Here is a 19,279-nt window from a genome sequence, read left to right as displayed (position 1 = left end):
ATGACTTTCATTAATAAATCATAACACACATTAAATATTGCAGAACAGATGAACAGCTCCTGCTAATATGGATGGACAGTACCAGTTTATATAGGCTACACCTGACTGAAATCACGTTTGTAGACAAAATTTACCACCTTAACATTCAAATACACTAAAACGGAACTTTTGTATGTATTTATAAACGCTCCAGAGAGTGAAGTAAAAACAATAACATCCCATTTTATACAGTCATTAGCCTTTTAAAAGCATCCCATGAAAAATAAGCTAGACTGAAACTAAACCATACAGATTTCGTAAACCTTCAATATTATAATAATCCAGTTGTTTAACTAGAGGGTAGAGTGGGTGAAACGGGACTTTGTGACTTTGTTTTTCTCTAAGAAACAAAAGTTAAATGTGCCCACAATAGTTATAGTAGTGACAATTACATAAAATATAAACCAAGTACGAAAAACGTCACGTTATTAGATTTTTAGCAAAAAAATAAATACATACATACATTTGTATAAAGGTGGGTTTGCTTTAATACACAGTAAAATCAGAGTACAAACAGTTTTAGCTTAAAATTAAAAATACAAGCCAAAACAACAGTAGATAGGCTAAATATGAATATTTATTAATGAACATTGCTGAAAATCAGTCAGACAAACAATCAACATATGGACTATTTGGAAAAGTATTGTTAGCTGATGCTAGCTAACTAGCTAGCTGATGCTAACTTGAGGTAATTTTTAAAAAATAGAGTCCAAATATTTTTCATTTAACCACCTAGTTAATTACATCTGATGGAAAAACAAAGGATTTAATGTTCAGAACAGAGTAACTACAGTTTATGACAGTGAACGGGGAACGTTTTACCCCAAGGAGGCATTTTCCCCCGTATGAACGCATTTAATTGTAGGCTACTTGAACTGTTGTTTAAGTAATTGTTAAAGATACAAGTTTGTCAAAATGGTTAATAAAAGAGTTAATAACAAGAGGGTTTTTTTTTTTTTTTTACATCAGTTAACACAAAAAAACAATGAATCTTTATTAACATTAATCTCAACATTTAGCCTTTTACATTAGCCAAAGGTAACAAACATTTTATGAACTAAAGTCAACAAAGGTTTAAAAAAAAAAAAAAAAAAAAAAGCTGTAAAAATATCGCTCATTATTAGTTTATGTTAGTTAATGTATTAACTAATGTTAAACGAGACCTTATTGTAAAGTGTTACCAATACAATTTAAAAACCTGTTAACTTACCTCAAACACACTGACAGGTTTACAGCTGAGCACGTATGACAGAAAGAGTCCAGAAACCACAAAAAAAACAATCTTTATAACAGCTGCATATGTCACTTTTATTTAAATAAACTCTTCACCTTTTTTCTTCTGTAAAATCTCAAAAAAATGAAACACTGAAAGGAGTGTTAAAGTCTTAATTTAAAACAAAAACAACAATACAGACACATAAAAACACATGTCTTTCAGCTGTTTGTAAACTCTGGACAGGCGGATAAGTTTGGCAGAAACGCCGTCACACGTTTGTGTCTTAAAAATGCTTGTAGAATCATCATTATTGCAGTTCAGCCGATACAAAAGGCTACATGAGTACGCTTAAAAAACAACGAAAGAAACGCCAATCGCAGAAACCCGCTAATGCCAACGTTTGTAAAACACAACCAGCAGTGTATAGTGCACAGTTAACAATGTACAGCCGCACACAAACTCACAAACACAGACAAAAACAGTAAAGTGCACACATACACGTTATAGACGGCAGTCCGTCTGTCCGTCCAACACACTTGAAAGTCTTTGAAGATAACTTGTATATGCCTTAGCAAAAAACAGCGTACGAATCGTATAAATGTAACAGCAAACCTGACGAACAGATAAAGAAGGGAACAGTGGAAGGTCAGAACAAGATCAGATGCGTTTAAGTTACACGAAATCCACAGGAACGCCGCGCTGATAAAAGAAACGGAATCTGCGTGAATCTCACAAAACATCGCGACATTTCACACCGGAATCACAAGGAAATTACATTTTGTGTGATGAAAATGTATCTTATTTTTAGGACCGTAAAAAGTTTTGTATGGTGACGACAGAAAAAATTATTTTATGCAGAAAAACGGCATTATTTAAACTGTTTATGCATCATTACACTAGTTGATTTAAATAAAAATCTAATTGCATTACAGTACTTTTCACTGTAATACAGTAAATATAATGTTACAGTAATGAGAATATAACCAGATTCAACATAGTAAATGTGCTAAATCATCAAGAAAATATGGAAGCTTGTTTCTGCCACGTAATAAAAAAAATTAAGTTAGTTGCGACTTATCTCACAATTCTGACTTTTTTCTGCAATTGCGAGATGTAAAATTCACAATTGTGAGAAAAAAGGTCAGAATTGCGGGATATAAACTCCCAATACCAAGAAAATGTCAGAATCACAGGGTATAAACTCGCAATTGCAAAAAATAAACTCGCAATGGCGAGGGGAAAAAGAAATCAGAATTGCTGGATATAAACTCGCAATTGCAAAAAATAAACTTGTTAATTGCGTTAATTAGTTAATTGCGACTTATATCACAATTCTGACTTCTTTTCGCAATTGCGCAATGTAAATTCAGTCAGAATTGTGCGATATAAACTCGCAATACCGAGAAAGAAAGTCAGAATTGTAGGGTATAAACTCGCAATAGCGAGAAAAAGAAAGAATCGTGCGATATAAACTCGTAATTAATCACAATTACGAGAAAAAAATGTCAGAATTGCAGGGTAAAAACTAGCAATTGCAATAAAATAAACTTGCAATAGCGAGAAAACGAAAGTTAGAATTGAGATATAAACTCGTAATTATGATTTTTTTCCTCGCAATTGACTTTTTGCAACTGCGAGTTTATATCCCGCAATTCTGACTTTCTTTCTAAAAATTGTGATATAAACTTACAATTGCGAGTTATAAAGTCTGATTCTGAGAAAAAAGTCAGATCACAATTATGACTTTTTAATTCACAGTTGCAAATTTATATATTGCAGATATATAAAGTCTAAATTGTGAGATAATTCGCAATTGCCTTTTTTTTTTTTTTAATTCCATGGTGGGAACAAGCTTCCATATGAAAATATCACAATGAAAAAACTGTAAATTGTTCCTAAAAATAGGTTGTTTTTTTTATGCAACATTTAGATTTTGACTTTTGATTCTGGAGTGAAATGTGGCCTGTTTTTTCGTGAGTTTTACGCATCTACCAGCTTCAAATGCTCTAGCGCAAAAGAAAAAAAAAAAAAAAACAAGAAAAAAGAAAACAAGAAATCTGCTGTCGAAGCATCAAACAGTGCATTGTGACAATATTTTTGCAACTATAAAACACTTCTTCCCAAATTCTCATTAGTATCTTGCAGAAAAATGGCATTATTTAAATGATTTCAAGTGTTTATGCATCATGATACTAGTTGAATTAAATTAAAAACTTATTACATTACAATATTTTTCACTGTAATATAGTAACTATTACGATCACTGTTAAATATTACTGATTCAGGAGAACAGCAAAAACAACTTGTTGCATTACAATAATGAGAATGTGGGAGTAAATGTGCTCAGTCATCATGAAAAAAAAAATATCACATCCATTTGTAAACTGGTCCTAAAAATAGGTTTTCTTTAGGCAAAATTTTGATTCCGACTTTATTCTGGAGAGAAATGTGGCCTGTTTTATGTGAGTTTCACGCATCTACCGGCATCAAATGCTCTCACGCTCGAACAAACTCACTGTCGAAGCATTAAAACAGTGTCTGCGTGTGCCAGCGTAACATCAAATTTACATTGGGTTGTTCAAGTTGAGCAGTGTGTGTGTGTGTGTGTGTGAGAAAGAAGGCCTTTAGGAACAGTCCCTGCATTCAAATACATGATAGCTTAACTCTGGCAATGACGAGAATGTCTGTAAGCAAATTCACTGCGATCGCACTGCACCTGTGTGTGTGTGTGTGTGTGTGTGTGTGTGTGTGTGTTTAAAATCTCACTGATACAAAAGCCTGTCAACACATCCAGTGTTTGTGTGGAAATGTAGCTCTCTGGATGTGAGTGTGTGTCTGTCTTAAAGCTGCGGTGTGTGAAATCAGCCTCACCAGAAAGAACTGCAAAAACAATGAAAACATACAGAAGCCATGCGTTATGCTTTTACGGTGACTTATTCTTCACTCAGTAATCAAAATATACCTCGAGAACATGTTTAAGTTTTCATATAGATATGTAATTGACGCATACATACTTTTTTTTTTGCATTGTGACATTATTCAGCTAGTATTTTGTTCATCACGGTGGTATTTGTGCTGCGAGTTTTAATATTAGTACTGATTTAAATACTATTATTTTTATTTTATATATTTATTAATGATTTATATAAAATTACATTAAAATAACCTGTATTGCTGTATTTACAAAATATAATACAGCAAAATAAAATAGAAATAGAAAAACAAATAAAATAAGATAAAAATCACATTTGGGAATAATTACAATTTAAAAGTAATGTATATATAGAGTAGGAATTAGATGATTAATTTTTATTACAAACAATGTCACAAGGCAAAATTTTTAATGGTCCTAAAATGATGATTTATTTTTTCCTTTCGAGTTTCAGGATAAAACAGGTTCAACCCTTGTCTCATGAAAACTAGATAAAAAAAAGTGATAATGCACTGGGCTTCCACATGTTTGGAAACAATCATTATTTTTGCAGTTTGATGCCGTTACGACACACTTTATACTCCACGTACCAGTATCTCAAAAACTCTCAACTGTCAATCACAAACTGTCCGTCCCGCCTCCAAGCAGGTTGCCTGGCAATAACCCGGCTGTGCCGTCCTCTAACTGAGGAACGCCCCATAGGCCGCCGCCGTGATAACCGGGAGCCACGCCCCCCCAGACCCCTTTCCCCGCCCCCTCCCCTGCACTGTTGCTCCATTGGCTGAGGAGGGCGAGTCCGGGCGTTTCCACAGCAGATCCGGCCGACACGTCCAACCCCTGCCAGTCTCCGTCAGCGCCAACGCCCGCGGGCCGCTCGCTCTCTCGAGAGGCAGAGTCGGACGAGCCCTCGGGTGACCCTGTGACCCCGGCGGTCTGGGAATGTGTGAAGTAACGGACGACGTCCTCCTCGCTCATGAACTCGGCCACGATGGTGGTGTTTCCCAGAACGCACCTGAACATGAAAAGATGTGAATAAGATCAGTCACGTAAATTAAATGAAAATTACTAGAAATTCTGCCAAAGGTATTGCATTCATGTTTGAGATTATTTAAATAAATTAAGATGTGTCCTATGATGTCACATGCTCCCCATTTAACAACCGTAAATATATTAAAATACTTCAAATAAATACTTCATGATATTTTCTTTTAGGTTTGGGTTAAAAACAGCATTATATACAATATGTGTGTGTGAGAGAGAGAGCACGACTCACATATGCAGGGCGCTCTGGGCTTTGGCGGCTTCATGAGGGCTACAGTAGCGAATCAGAGCGCTGCCCTGCGTCAAGCCGAGATGAAAGGTCAGCAGAGGGCCGTGCTGCAGACAGATCGTCCTCAGGGTCGAGCCGTCGATCTGCACAGACATGAAAACACCTAAACTTGATGCTTTGCTACTGTAAATACACTGACAAATACAGTAAAACCTCTTCAATCTGATCTGCATGAAGCGCCAACTGATTCAGGTCGGTAAGATTTTGATTTAATGTTTGTGAAAGAAATCTCTTCTGCTCACCAAGGCTGCATTTATTTATTGATCAAAAATACAGTCAAACCAGTGAAATATTACAATTTAAAACAGCAGTTTTCTATGTGAATACATTGTAAAAATGTAATTTACTCCTGTGTTCTAAGCTGAATTTTCAGCATCAATAATCAGAATGATTTCTGAAGGATCATGTGACAATGAAGACTGGAGTAATGATGGTGAAAACCACAGGAATAGGTTACATTTTAACACACATTCACACAGAAAACATCTATTTGAAATTGTAATAATATTTCCCTGTTTCCGCTGTATTTTTGACCGAATAAACTCAGCTGTACCTGTGGCGTGAGGTTCCGCAGTAACAGCCATGATTTTCCCGCCGACGCTCCTCCGTCGCTCCACTCTGAAGAACACGATACATGAACAGGTTGAGCTTCACGCGCGTCCGTTGCTCACGTATGATGATGACGGTGTGTGTGTGCATTACCTGATTTAAAGGGCGACTCCGGGACGCTGGCTCCGCCTCCCCATGCCCTGGGCATCCGAGGCCCCTCCCCCAACCACGGCTGCTTCTGACTGCTGAGGCCCGGAGGAGGACGGGGCAGGTGAGAAGTGTTCCGATTGGTCCGCCACGATTTGCCATGTCCAATGGGCTCCGGTGGCCAACTGGACTTCAGCTCAGAGTATTTAGCTGGAAATGTTATGGAATATTAGCAACTATTAAAATGTCTTCATAAACACACTGAACATGGTTTTGACGTGTTACCTGTGCCGTGTGCAGTGAGAGGGGTTTCTGAGGCACTGTACGGCCAGGCACCAGGTGAAGGCATACAGGTGTTCAGAGAGTGTGACCCTGAAAAACAGTGTCAGATAGTTAAGGTCTTTTAGTATAACTGTAACCTTGGGTATGTTTGATTATCCATACAATATACACAAAAATCATGAGTATCAAATATGATCATCAGGCTGAGGAAGGTTTATTTGTTCATATCTCAATCATCATTGTAAGCAAATATACAGTTGTGCTGGTCAATCTCTAGTTTATTTAGTACATTTTAATCAAAACACTAAATATCGCACACAGATCTGCTCACAAACTTGGTCAAATCCAGTTACTAGTTCTTCCTTAAACATGGTAAATATGACTTTGCTTCCTTCCACACTGATTTAAACTGATCCCTGACTGCTAAAACTGCACGACATACACATTATGGGGTCAGAGAAATGACTGCCTGAAGATGAGACCAGGTTAAGGTGAACCCTCTCTGACTCAGTACCTGTGTTGTCTTGCAGCAGATGATGTTCGGTATCACCGAGCACAGCTGATCCCATCATTCCCGCAGGGGTCATGTAAGGGTCAGGCTCAGGTTCGGGGCTCTGGACGCCCTTCCACGGGACGCCCGGCTGAAACTCTGAGTGAGACGAGATATTACAGCAATAAATACATGTGAAAGGTAAACCGGGGATCTGCAGTGTTTTTAACATCAAATCTAAGGCTTTTTAAAGGTTTAGTTCACCCAAAAATGAAAATTCTGTCATTAATTACTCACTGTCATGTTGTTCCACACCCGTAACACCTTTGTTCATCTTCAGAACACAAATTATGATATTTTTGATAAAATCCGATGGCTCAGTGAGGCCTGCATTGCCAGCAAGATCATGAAGCTTCGAGGCTTTACGAATCTTTTGTTTCGAATCGAATCAGTGGTTCAGAGCGTGTATCAAACTGCCAAAGTCATGTGCACCATTGAAATTTCGAAACACTTATGACGTAACGAAGCCTCGTTTACTGAAATCACCTGATTTTGGCGCTCCGAACCACTGATTCAAAATAAAAGATTTGTAAAGCTTTGAAGCTTCATGAAGCAGTGTTTTGAAATCGGACATCACTAGATACTGTTGAGTAAAGTCATTATTTTGGGGGTTTTCTGGCGCACAAAAACTATTCTCGTCGCTTCATAACATTAAGGTTGAACCACTGTAGTCACATGAACTGTTTTAAATATATCTTTAGTACCTTTCGGGGTCTTCCGAACCTGGCTGTACACGCTCCAAACCACTGATTCGAAACAAAAGATTCGTAAAGCTTTGAAGCTTCATGCTGGCAATGGAGGCCTCACTGCCATCGGATTTTATCATCTTAATCTTAATTTGTGTTCTGAAGATGAAAGAAGGTCTTACCGTGTGGAATGACATGAGGGTGAGTAATTAATGACAATTTTCATTATTGGGTGAACTAACCCTGTAAACACTTGTGGATGTTGGGTGATTTTCATATAATATCAGACATCATATGCTGAGCTGGACTGAATGCGATGAGAAAGTAATAACATGGAGAAAGTTTGTTACAGTTTGTTTCAAACTTTCTGTTCATCTGTTCTGTTCAAAAGACACTATCACAATTTCCATAACTTCAAACTGTTTTCAACATAGATAATAATCATAAATGTTTCTTAAAAAAAAAAAAAAAAAAAAAATCAAATCAGAATTTCTAAAAGGATCATGTGACATTGAAGACTGGATTAATGATGCTGAAATTTCAACTTTGATCATAGAAATAAATTACATTTTACAGTAAATTCACATAAAAAACAGCTATTTTAAATTGAAATACTGTATTTCACTGTTTTTACTGTATTTTTGATCAAATAAATGCAGCCTTGGTGAACAGAAGAGACTTCTTTCAAAAACATTAAATGGTAGAATATAAATGCCTATAAATCAGATTTGGGCTTTCAGGGTGAACAAAGTCAAGACAATTGAGGTAATTTCACTGATTCAAAGGACGGAAGTCACTAATAAAAAGAGCTCTCAGATCTGAATGTTACCTGGAGGCCAGGTGGGGTTTGCAGGAGGTGTGTCCATTTTACCAGCTGCACTTCTGTGCCAGCCGCCGCCCAACACGTCAAACTGAGAGAATGAGCCACCGCCGGGCAGCTTCACTGGCCCTGAACACACAAACACACATTCAACAATGACCTGCGACATCAGTTTATCTTTCCCTAATTCTGTGTGTTCTATTTTAAGTTGTTCTGCATTCCATTTTAATGCTTTAAAAACAATAGTTAAAACTGACAAATTTATTAATCTTTATAAAAATAAAATTTTAAAAATTCCCTTCATTTTTTTGGCAAACAAAGCGCTGCACAACAGAGGTTTATAACTTAAAACATGGGCGATATTGAGTAATATTCCTTAAAAATAATGTTTTTGTTTATTATTACCAGGGTATCTGTAGGTATCAGCACTTCAAATTTAATACTTTTTTAATAACATTTTCAAGAACGTAAAAAAAAAAAAAAAAAAACTATTTTGTAATATTAATAATGAACTGAAAATATATAATAATAATAATAATAACAGTATAATAATAACAACAACAACACTATTATTTGGGAATTGAAATGGTAATATAACAAGAGTAATATATTTCTGTTTTAATTCACTTTTATTCTTTAGACCGATTTTATGATTTCAAAAAGCAGCGATTGAAAACGTTACTTGTGAAATCTAACTCTTTACTGCTCTTTAAGTCCTTTGAAAAGTGGATTTAAGATAAGGTCTTATTTTTACATTAAGGAATATAAGACATTTTAAGACTTTTTAAGGATCTGCGGACTTTGAGAAGTACATGTGTGCATGTGTGTACGTTGTATTTTACCGTTGTGTAGTGTTTGCTCCGGCGGGGAGGGCGTCAAACTGTTTCCATCCATCATCCACTTAAATCGAGACTGAGTCCCAGCTCCATCCTTCAAACCAGCAGGAGAACTCATCAGAGAGTCCAGATCAGATCCGCTCGCAAAACCTGAGACAGACAGAGAGATGGAAATTTACTTATGAAATTTTCAAATAAAACAATTACGTAATCTAATTTAAAGTAGGACATTCAAGTAAAAAAAAAACGCTTTATAGTCGAAGAGGTCTGGTTGATTAATTTTTTGGAAGTGACGTCCTCACCCGTGAACGCAGCTGGAGCTTTGTTGTGTAGCTCAGATCCTCCCATGGCCGAATGCACTGGCACATCAGGCTGCTTGTGAGCGTTTATGCCCAGGTGATGAAGGTGCGCGTCTGGGTGTTTGGGCACGTGTCCTCCCAGGGGGGACGGCGAGAGTTTGGGCCCGCCAACCCCCTGTTGCTGCTGTAGGATAGCCATGATCCGCGCCAGCTATGAAGAAAACACACGTTAGTGAAAAAGATTTAGTCCTATTTGATACTCGTGATTTTTCTAAAAAAAAGATGTATGGATAATCAAGTAAACCACAGTTGCTTCAGTCCAGTAAGTGTCCATCTTGAAATATTACTTACAGTATTAAAGTTATTCTTACATTTATTTCATAAAAAAAATCTGTAAAGTCTTCACAGCAAAAACACACGTGAACCACAAGCTACAGGTAGACGTTTCTCCAATTATACTAAAAGGCATTTTACTTGCTAAAAACACCTAAATCATCAATCAGACGAAAGAAGGCATATAGTAGATTGTGTGGAAGAGGTTTTTCAGCAAAGTTTTGATCATGTTGGTAATTTAGAGGCCTTAGAAATTTGTGTATCAAATATGATACACAGGGTTAAGTCAGTAGAGGGCGCCGTGCAGTTCTTTGGATAATTCAGCAGGGGGCGCTGCACTAATATTTGGGTGAGCAGTTATGCTGTACCTGCTGCGGGTCGTGCTGTTGTCTTGCAGGAGGAGGAAACTTCCTCTGATTCAGAAACTGTTGCTGCTGTTGTTGTTGTAGAATGAGCTGACAGGCCTGGGACAAGAAACGTATATATAACATTAAAATAATGCTTCTTAAACATTTTATGATATTTTGCAGGACCAAATGTGATGCATACTAGTTGGAACTGCTGCATGTGTGGATGAATGCCACCAAGCATGGCGATTTGCTGGGGGGAGAGCTGTGGAGGGAACATACTCCCACTAGGGGGCGCCATTGGCTTTAGCAAAGGCCCAGGAACCTGCAGAGAAACAGAGCAACTGTGAGCTAATAAACATACATTTATCATAGTGCTAAAACCAAAGACACAAACTGACCTGAGGTGGCAGGAACTGGGGAGGCACTTGTGCTCGTATCCCGGGGGAAGGGTTTAAGGGGTGCACACCAGCCTGATGCATCCCTCTCAATGGAGGATGTCCACCGCTGCCAAACATATTATGACCCCCGACCTTAAAAACAACAGCAAAGAAGAGCTAAAGCTTAGGGCTTTAGAAGGTTTTTTTAAGTCTGTGAAAATCTACCTATGGACTTTCACCATTGTACCCTTGAGCAAGGTACTTAGTCTGCATCTGAAATCACATACTTCCCTACAGGGGCAAAAAACAGTATGTGAAGAGTAGTATGAATTCACAGTACTCATAAAAGAAACAAGCTGCAATGGCAATTTTTTGGTTGTTGACTGGATTGTGAAGCAAGTTATGTCATTTTAATTAAAGATAAGGTATGCATGGATGAATCATTCAGAAGAAGACATGCATTAAGAAAATACATGTGGTCAAATTTGATTTCAAAACCTCAGGTTGCTCCTGGGTCAGTTAGGACTGGAATAAATCCAGTTGCTCTTCCTTCTCGAGAGAATTTCTGCATTTATATGCTATGCAATCTCTGTTATTAGATACAACTTTCTTTTTTCTTCAGTGAAGATGGTATTAGAAGTGTCTCAGTACCTTGTCCAGATAAGGTCCGGTCTCCCCACATGGCATCTCTTTGGAAGTCTGTGAGCGGAAACCTCCCCCAGTCCTGCCGCCTCTCCGCATCTCACCATCATTCATTCCTCTCCTGTCATGTCTATCATGACCCATACTGGAGTCTTCATCCTGACATAAACAATCAGCATATTTTTAAGTTGCTCTGCAGCTTCACACAAGAGCAAATCAGGACAAAGGACTAGCTTACCGTAACGCCCATGTTTGAGAACTGCCGAGTCACAGGAGATGCCCACGAGTCCCCACTGTTACCTTTAAGGGGGCTCTAGGGGACAAACCAAAGGCGAGAGAGATAGAAATGTTAAGGTGTCTGCTTCTTAGGAATCGACAGTTTTCCTTTAAAATCTTGGTGAGGTCAAAATATCTAGCTATGAAGGGTTCAAATATACCTTAGTGTTGAGTCTCCTGGCCCCCTGGCCTTGCCCCCAGCCCCCGGAGTTGTACGTGGGCATGTTGCTTTGGGATCCCCGACTTCCCCAAACACCAACACTACCATCATCTTCCTCCCAGCTGGAGTGGCGGGATGCATTCGAGCTTTCGTCACCCCAACTCTCTTGCATAGACTTTGAACCTGAAGAAAATCAACTCAAATTACACAGTGGAAGTGTTTCACCATGTTCTATTAATGCAACAAATATTAAAATTTAGTCAAACATAATTTATGTCAATTCTGTGGGAAAACCACAGACTTGGTAACTCTGGTTGTACTGTTTAATGGAAGTGTACATGGACAGGCTCATACCAGACTTGGCAGAATGGGAATGGGAGTTTCCCCATCCTCCACCTTTCCCTGGTTCACTCGATTCCCCCCAGCCAGATGGTGCATCAAACGATTTCCCCCAAGAAGCTGTACCACTGTCCACAGATGGGTCAGAGGGAGCACTGCTGCGCGCCCATGTTGCAGGAACTAGAAAGTGTATGTGTGTTATTAAAAGAGACGTTTCTAGTTCAAAATGGTTTAATTGATTCAATATGAACTGCTGCCTTCTTACCCGAGTTCTTAGAAGCCGTTCCAGGCTGTCTTCCAGACGATGACTGTTGGGCCGGTGAGCTGTTCTTATCCCACAGATTGACGTTCTTGTTGTTGTAGCGTGACGGATCGCCCCATGCAGACGTGCCATCGTCGATCTCCATCTTCCGGCTGATGGACTGAGGCGAGGGTTCATCCCACCCACTCGGCTCTACAACTGAAGGCATCTGAGGGATGGGCCCAGAGGTCCACCCAGACCCTTTGCTCTGGTCATCCGGCTCTTCTGGACGCCCCCTGTCCTGCAAGGCCTTTGGATATCCCGGCATTTGCTGCTGGGTCTGCGATTGCTGCTGCGGTTGTTGATTTTGGGTTTTAAGTGCTGTTTGTTTGTTTGGTATGTGTGATGGAAGAAGCTTCTCGCTCCATCCCTGGTGCAGTTTGACACTGCTGCCTTCATTTCCTCCCCAGCCACCACTCCGCTGTCCCGACTCTTCCGGGCTGCCCTCATCCTGATTTCTTCTGTCACTACCTCTCTCTTCCTTCCAGCCTCCACCCTCGGGCAATTTTGTCCACTCACTTCCGCCACCCTGGTTCCACCCAGTTCCTTCCCTCCTACACGAACCTTCAACCTCCTGGTCTTCTCCCCAACCACTCCCTTTGCGACCACTCCCAACACTTATTTCTCCTTGCCCGGTCCACCCTTGAGCTCTACCCACCTGTCCAACCTCTTGCTTCTGAATTTTGGAGCTGGAAGGATCACCTGCATCCCGCCAGCCTTCCTTACTGCGGTTGGTATGCACTTCTACATCCCAACCAGCGTTCCCACTATCGCCCTCAAAATCCCAGGCAACGTTCTGCTTGATCTGGGTTTTGCCCCATCCCGTGTTGCACAGCACTTTAGGATCCAGGTTAGTGTGAGTGATCAAGCTCTGTAAGGCTTCTTCTGGGTGGAGGGCCTGACATCTGGAGGGACTCTGGACCAGATTGTGGGCGTGCATCCCATCCTCAGTGCTTTCTCTACCAGTCGATTCTCCCTCTGACCCATCCCAGTCGTCTCCTGCTTTCTGATTGTCATCTCTTGATGCCACACTTTTTGCAAGCATTGAAGAGTCCTGTAAACTATCTGTGCTTACCTCAGAGATCTCTTTCACATCCTCTTTTGAGGCTCCAACTGTTGAGTTTGAGGTCCATCCTGTAGCTGCCTGTTTGTTTGAACCTACTGTGTCGCCGTCCCACTTTCCCTGAGAGATGCCAGTGCCATCACCTGAACTTCCACCTACAGCATCACTGTTCTTCCCAACAAGATCTTGTCCTGTATCCCACAAATCTGGGCAGGAGACTCCAACCTCTCCACCACCATTTGGTCCAGCTTGCAGCTCCGCCCAATCCCCCGTAATGCGTTCTTCATTCTTGCAGAGTGTCTGGTACCTCGCACTGGCTGGACTCAAGGGTGCAAGAGGAGATTCCTTAGAGGCAGGGTGAGTTAAGAGATCTCGACCTGAAGCTGCTCTCTCAGGGTCATCAGGGTTGTAGTTTGGATTTAGACCTTGAGTGCCCTCCTGGTCTCCAGAAGGTAACGGCACCTTGGAACTAAAATGTTGATTGACTCCTTTAATTGATTCTTTATTGTCAGACTGTGAGGATGCACCTCCTACCGCACTGGTTTCTGCATATCCAGAGAGTTGAGAAGAACTATTCATTCCCAGGCCGGCAGACTCATCCATCCCTAACCTTGCAGACTGTGGGGTCTGATTACTATTCCAATGGTCTTCCGGTCTTGGCCATTTCTCTACATCAGAATTGTCCTTGTCCATTCCCTGAGCGGAGGGTTGACCTCCTGAGCCCAGCCCCCATGTGTAATTTGCATAAGTGGGAGTGGCAGAGGCGTCAGACGATGAGTGCAGAGAAACTGAATCCACCGTATGATCTGAAAGAGGAAAAACATCAAAGTATCAAAATATGTTTCCTGACATTACTTCCTCCCATAAAAGATTTTCTGCGCTCTGTTGAATAGGTTTTACCATATTTAAGTCTATTCTGTGTCTACTGTTCCAATAACTTTAACACTGCAGCTCTGAATGACACGACCCACCTGAGGCATCAGCTTCCTCCTGCAGGGGAAGTCGGGGCGTTGCGTCCCCCCCGTTTCCGCCCCCCAGCAGCATGCAGGACAGTGGCGGCTGGCCCCTCTTCAGTAGCACTTTGGGTTCCTGCTGGTTGCGGAAGCGCGGGGGCACCTCACGGGGCATGTAGCGCTGGGACACCGCGGAGGGGGGCTGTCCGTCGGCCACAGCGGTCCGCTTTGCATTGTTCCCTCCCTCAGGGGGGTCCAACGAACCCCCGACAACAGGACAGGGGGAGGGTGTTTCGGTGGGACCGGGTCGTAATGAAGCACAGGTAAGGGTGTTGAGAGATGCGGCAGATGGAAATGCACTCAATTCTGACATGAGGAGAGTGGTTAAAAAGAAATCAGGTATAGGATAGATTTTCTCAAAATGTCTTCTACAAATCCCTATTCTCCAAACTTAATTTTTGGTTTCAGTTGTCGGCTAAATAAAAACTTTAATTTCGGTTTGGGTTTAATTTCAGTGCATTGCAAATAAAAACGCACTTATAATACAAAGATACAATACTTAAATAGTTAGGGTTGCACACTATGTTGGCGACAATATCAGTATCGGCCGATATGTTCATTTTTATTGTTATCGGCCTGATAAGAAAATTTAGCTGATATATTAAAGCTGATACTTAATGGATTATACAGTTACCGGTACTGGCCAAAATTTTCATATTGGTGCATCCCTATAAATAGTGACTATAAGTATAATAATGTAAAGCTTTATTACAAAATATAAAAATATAAAGAAGCTCTTGTTTTATATTTTTTTGTTTTTATATTTATTATGTTTTTTTATATTTTCTTGTTTTTATATTTGAACAAATTTTATAACAGTACAGAAATTATGGAAAAAACTTATATATAGATATCTAAAATATACCAACCTTTTGTGCTGTCTTCAGTGTCCTGCAATAAAAACATTATTCATTAGATGTTTGTGCACAAATAGATAACGTATGTTTTGTTAATTGTTGAACACAGCAAGAATATCACCCGCCTCCTGTTGACTACTGTCTCCTGTCTTATGGTGACCGTCTTCCATGAACTGCTGCTCCCTTCCTGTTCCTGTGACACGACACGCATCACATGGGTTAACTGAGCAGCACGTTTATAACTTAATGGTTTCATTGGGCTGTTTAATACATGTCCTGTATTTGTGCCATGCATGTTGTAAAACTGCACCTTCCACCAGCCCAGTAATGTAGCAGTAAAGATTTTATTTCATTCTGTTTTTGTGTTAATAATTACATTCATTCTTTACACAAAAACTCTGAACAACATTACACTGACCGTATATATATGAACAAACTTTATTCCAGTAACGTTAATTCATTGTTTGTTCAAAGCTATCTGGTCTAGGGCTGCAACAACTAATCGATAATAATAATAATCGACAACTAATTTGATTATCGATTAGTCGCGTTCACGCGCTGTGCTCAGAAACCATCAGCCAGTCACGTCGCTTTACAGTAGTGAATAACACATTTCTGTGGACAAAACGCATATGGAAAATAGCGGAGGACACAGAATGAGCTGCTGCGGGAAAGGTACATGTTCCAAGTTGTCCAAAGCACTTCATACAAAAGCATAAGTGTTAACCACGTCTTGCCCTGTCGTGCTTTGACAAATGCGTGTGCCGTTTAATGCCTCTGATTCCTGTTTTTCTCAGCACATAACTTACATTTTATGGTTATATCCTTATCTGTAAATGTAAAAGTATTGCCATTTTGCATGTTCTGACAACAAGCAAGTCTTCATAGACTTCAATAAACGAGTGCCGGTGGGCGCAATGCTAGAGGTCTTCACGGGTCCAAAAATTCGACTCTGATCACAGCCGGGTGTTCTCCGATCGACTCAGGTATTACACACACTGTTAAACAGACCCTGGACACAAAGTAATAGATTGGGACCCGATCCGGACCTGGCTGACCATTTAAAATATAGACCAGAACCCGTACGGGTCCCGGGTCAAGACCTCTAGCACATGCGCAAACAGATGGAGCGCAATAATTCTGACTAAAGTACAGATTTTGCTAAATTTTTTATTTTTTTTTGTTAGAAATTAAGTGTAGGTTTAAAATTCTACATGTAACACAAGTAATGATATTTATGAGTGCAGAAACAGTAAAGGCACTATTGTTGGAATAGCCCATTAATGTAATATAATTACTATGTTCAGACAAGTGAATGTGTGTGTTCTTCATACCTCATACAAGTTAACATTTTATACTTTTGTTTTTTATCGTTTTTAATTTAGTCGCTTTAATTTTTGCTTTAAAATAGTAAGTAGTCCGTTCTTTTAAGGTTTAGAACGTAATGTTTGGGTCAATGACTTGACGGGTAATTTTTTTTTTCCAAAGGACTTAATAATAAAAAACAATGATATGACATTCAAAGTATGTAAGGTAGTACAACAACTAGATCTCTTTTATTGAATCCAAAAGGTTTTAATTATATTTTCCTACATATAAAAGGTACTTTAAAGATTTTGAAGTGTCAAAAAGTTATTCGGTTTAACCGTCCAAAGACCAATACAGCCATTTCATCTGTGATTAAAATATCTTAAAATGTAATAAATGTATATATTTTTTTATTCTGGGATGATTTTATAACATCATATATCAACATAGTGCAAAATGGTATTAAAATTATGTGTAGAAGTCATTGCTTTGAAAGAAAGAATGTCCGGAAAATTTATGTTTTCACTTGCTCATACGCATGTCCCGAAACATCAGGTCATTCGGTACAACCGCTATAAAACATGGAAAATGTTGTAACATTTTAAAAACTTACTAAATATAATATGTTTGATTGTCCTTTTGCTAGATAGCTAGATATCAGCCTGTTAGCATTGTTTGAAAATATCGTCATTCGGTATAACTAAAAGTGTCATTCGGTAAAACCGAAATTTTGGTTAAACCGAATTACTTTTTTGGTGACAAATTCTGCCCATCTTGTAAAAATGACAAAAGCAGTGTTAATTGATTATAAAAACCATAATCTCATTGTTAACACTTCAAAATTATATCTCCATTAGGTTTTTTACACTTTTAAAAACCTTATTCATTAATGACCCGTTTATATTTTAACCCTTTTTTGCTTATAATGTTTAGCACAGCATAGATACATTTACTATATTTGTTTTCATAGACTTTATATTACAGTTTAGAGGTCAGCACTGGCCAGGATGTGGAATAACATTGTTTAAAATAATGGATTCAAATTAATTTTTAGTTTAAAAATAATAATAATTTTTTTAAATAATATTTAAAAAAAAAAAAAAAAAAATCGACAGATAAATCTATTATCAAAATAATTTCTTTAAAACGTTGGCACAAAAACATTATATCTATACATTGTTCTTGAAACATTTTTTTTTCCAGGAACATTTTAGTTGGACGTTCATTTAACATTTTTTTATATGTTATAACTTGTTTCAGAACGTTAAGAGAACATTCAAAAGTAACATTTCCATATTGTTCACAAAATGATAACATGGAATGTTCCCTTAACGTTCGCATAATCAAGAAAGAAACGTTCTTAAAACATTTAACAAAATGGACATTTTAAAAGTTCACTGAACATTCAACATTGAGACTTAACGTTAGCAAAACATTTTTGTTAGCTGGGTAATACTCTGATATACATCACGGTACCGAATGGTGACCATACTATGATATAAGTTCTCCAAGGTACTTCAAAGACCAATGTACTACCTGAAATGAACTATCACTATGAATCATCTACAGATTGTTTTTGCCATACTGATCTTTCTGCATAAACTTACTAAGCTAACGTGCTAATCATGGCGCATTTACACCCAAACATTCAAACGCACAAAAAATACGCTTTAATATCACATTAAGCGTGTATAATAGTGTCACTTGTATCATTTCACGCTACATAAGTTGATATACAGCACCTATACATTTAATTATTCAGTGGAATTCGATGGTAAACACCTGAAAAGATCCAAACTAAAATTCAGTGCTAACAATACGTTCGCAAAATGATAACGGTAGCCTTCAAACACAAATCTAACATGTTATTTGACATGTACGCGTATGTATGTTGCAGATAATGTGACATACGTTGTGTATGTTTGTACATGTTTGGGTTTGTTTTGCTCACCTCAGTCAGTTCGGCCTGCAGCTGCGCACTGGACGCCGAGCCGATCAACATCCGGGTATCGGTTCACAAACACACATACACATACACGTCCGCCAACCGCTGAACAAGTAAAATGGTAATAATAAATTGTGGATGTGGTTTTTATAATTCTTATTATGTTTACTAAATATGTGAGAGTGTCACGGACGGCTGTCAGACTAAAATTTTACTAGAGTACTTTGTGTGAGCGCTGCTGACAGACCAGCAGAGGGCGCTGGGATATTCGCAATGATTACTGACGGACATCAAAAGGTTAGGAAAACGTTCTGGAAACGTTATCTGAAATTTAGGGGCTGTTCTGCAAACCTAAAAAGAATGTTCTATTTCCGTAAAGAAAACTTTTCTTAACCACAAGTAATATCTAAGCCGACTATCTCTTGCAACTGCTTTAGAGCAGAATTTGAATGTTTCGGATTTGATGAAGTTTGCATTAATTTTGTGAATCTGCTTTGACAATTTCTAGTATGTAAAATGCTATAGAAATAAATGTGACTGTTTGACATCAGAATGTACATTTTAAAAAAAAAAGAAAAGACGCGTAAAATTTGTTCTTTTTCATGTAGCAAACTTTTCATTTTAACTAC

The 19,279-nt window shown here is 38.8% G+C and overlaps 1 protein-coding gene across 2 annotated transcripts; it reads right to left on the bottom strand.

The window, feature by feature from the left end:
- Nucleotides 1-598: 598 nt before the first annotated feature.
- tnrc6bb.1 (trinucleotide repeat containing adaptor 6Bb.1) lies at nt 599-18,875 on the bottom strand. 2 transcript variants are annotated; one of them, XM_051888999.1, is made up of 21 exons: nt 18,657-18,875; nt 15,523-15,590; nt 15,410-15,431; nt 14,499-14,846; nt 12,429-14,333; nt 12,179-12,343; nt 11,826-12,007; nt 11,627-11,701; nt 11,398-11,547; nt 10,768-10,899; nt 10,569-10,691; nt 10,388-10,483; nt 9,690-9,897; nt 9,394-9,537; nt 8,561-8,680; nt 7,010-7,144; nt 6,499-6,585; nt 6,220-6,423; nt 6,071-6,135; nt 5,461-5,600; nt 599-5,199 (listed from the first exon to the last, which is right to left on the bottom strand). In XM_051888999.1, the coding sequence occupies exons 2-21, from the start codon at nt 15,565-15,567 to the stop codon at nt 4,806-4,808; spliced, it is 4,740 nt and encodes a 1,579-aa protein (XP_051744959.1). In that variant the 5' UTR covers nt 15,568-15,590; nt 18,657-18,875; the 3' UTR covers nt 599-4,805. The 2 variants fall into 2 exon arrangements, with proteins under 2 accessions (XP_051744959.1, XP_051744960.1); XM_051889000.1 differs by lacking the exon at nt 6,071-6,135 and having other exon boundaries at nt 4,956-5,199.
- Between the last annotated feature and the right edge of the window lie 404 nt (nt 18,876-19,279).

The sequence above is a fragment of the Ctenopharyngodon idella genome, chromosome 3, assembly GCF_019924925.1.
Source record: "Ctenopharyngodon idella isolate HZGC_01 chromosome 3, HZGC01, whole genome shotgun sequence".
Classification (NCBI taxonomy): domain Eukaryota; kingdom Metazoa; phylum Chordata; class Actinopteri; order Cypriniformes; family Xenocyprididae; genus Ctenopharyngodon; species Ctenopharyngodon idella.
This window is presented reverse-complemented; position numbering and strand designations above follow the sequence as displayed.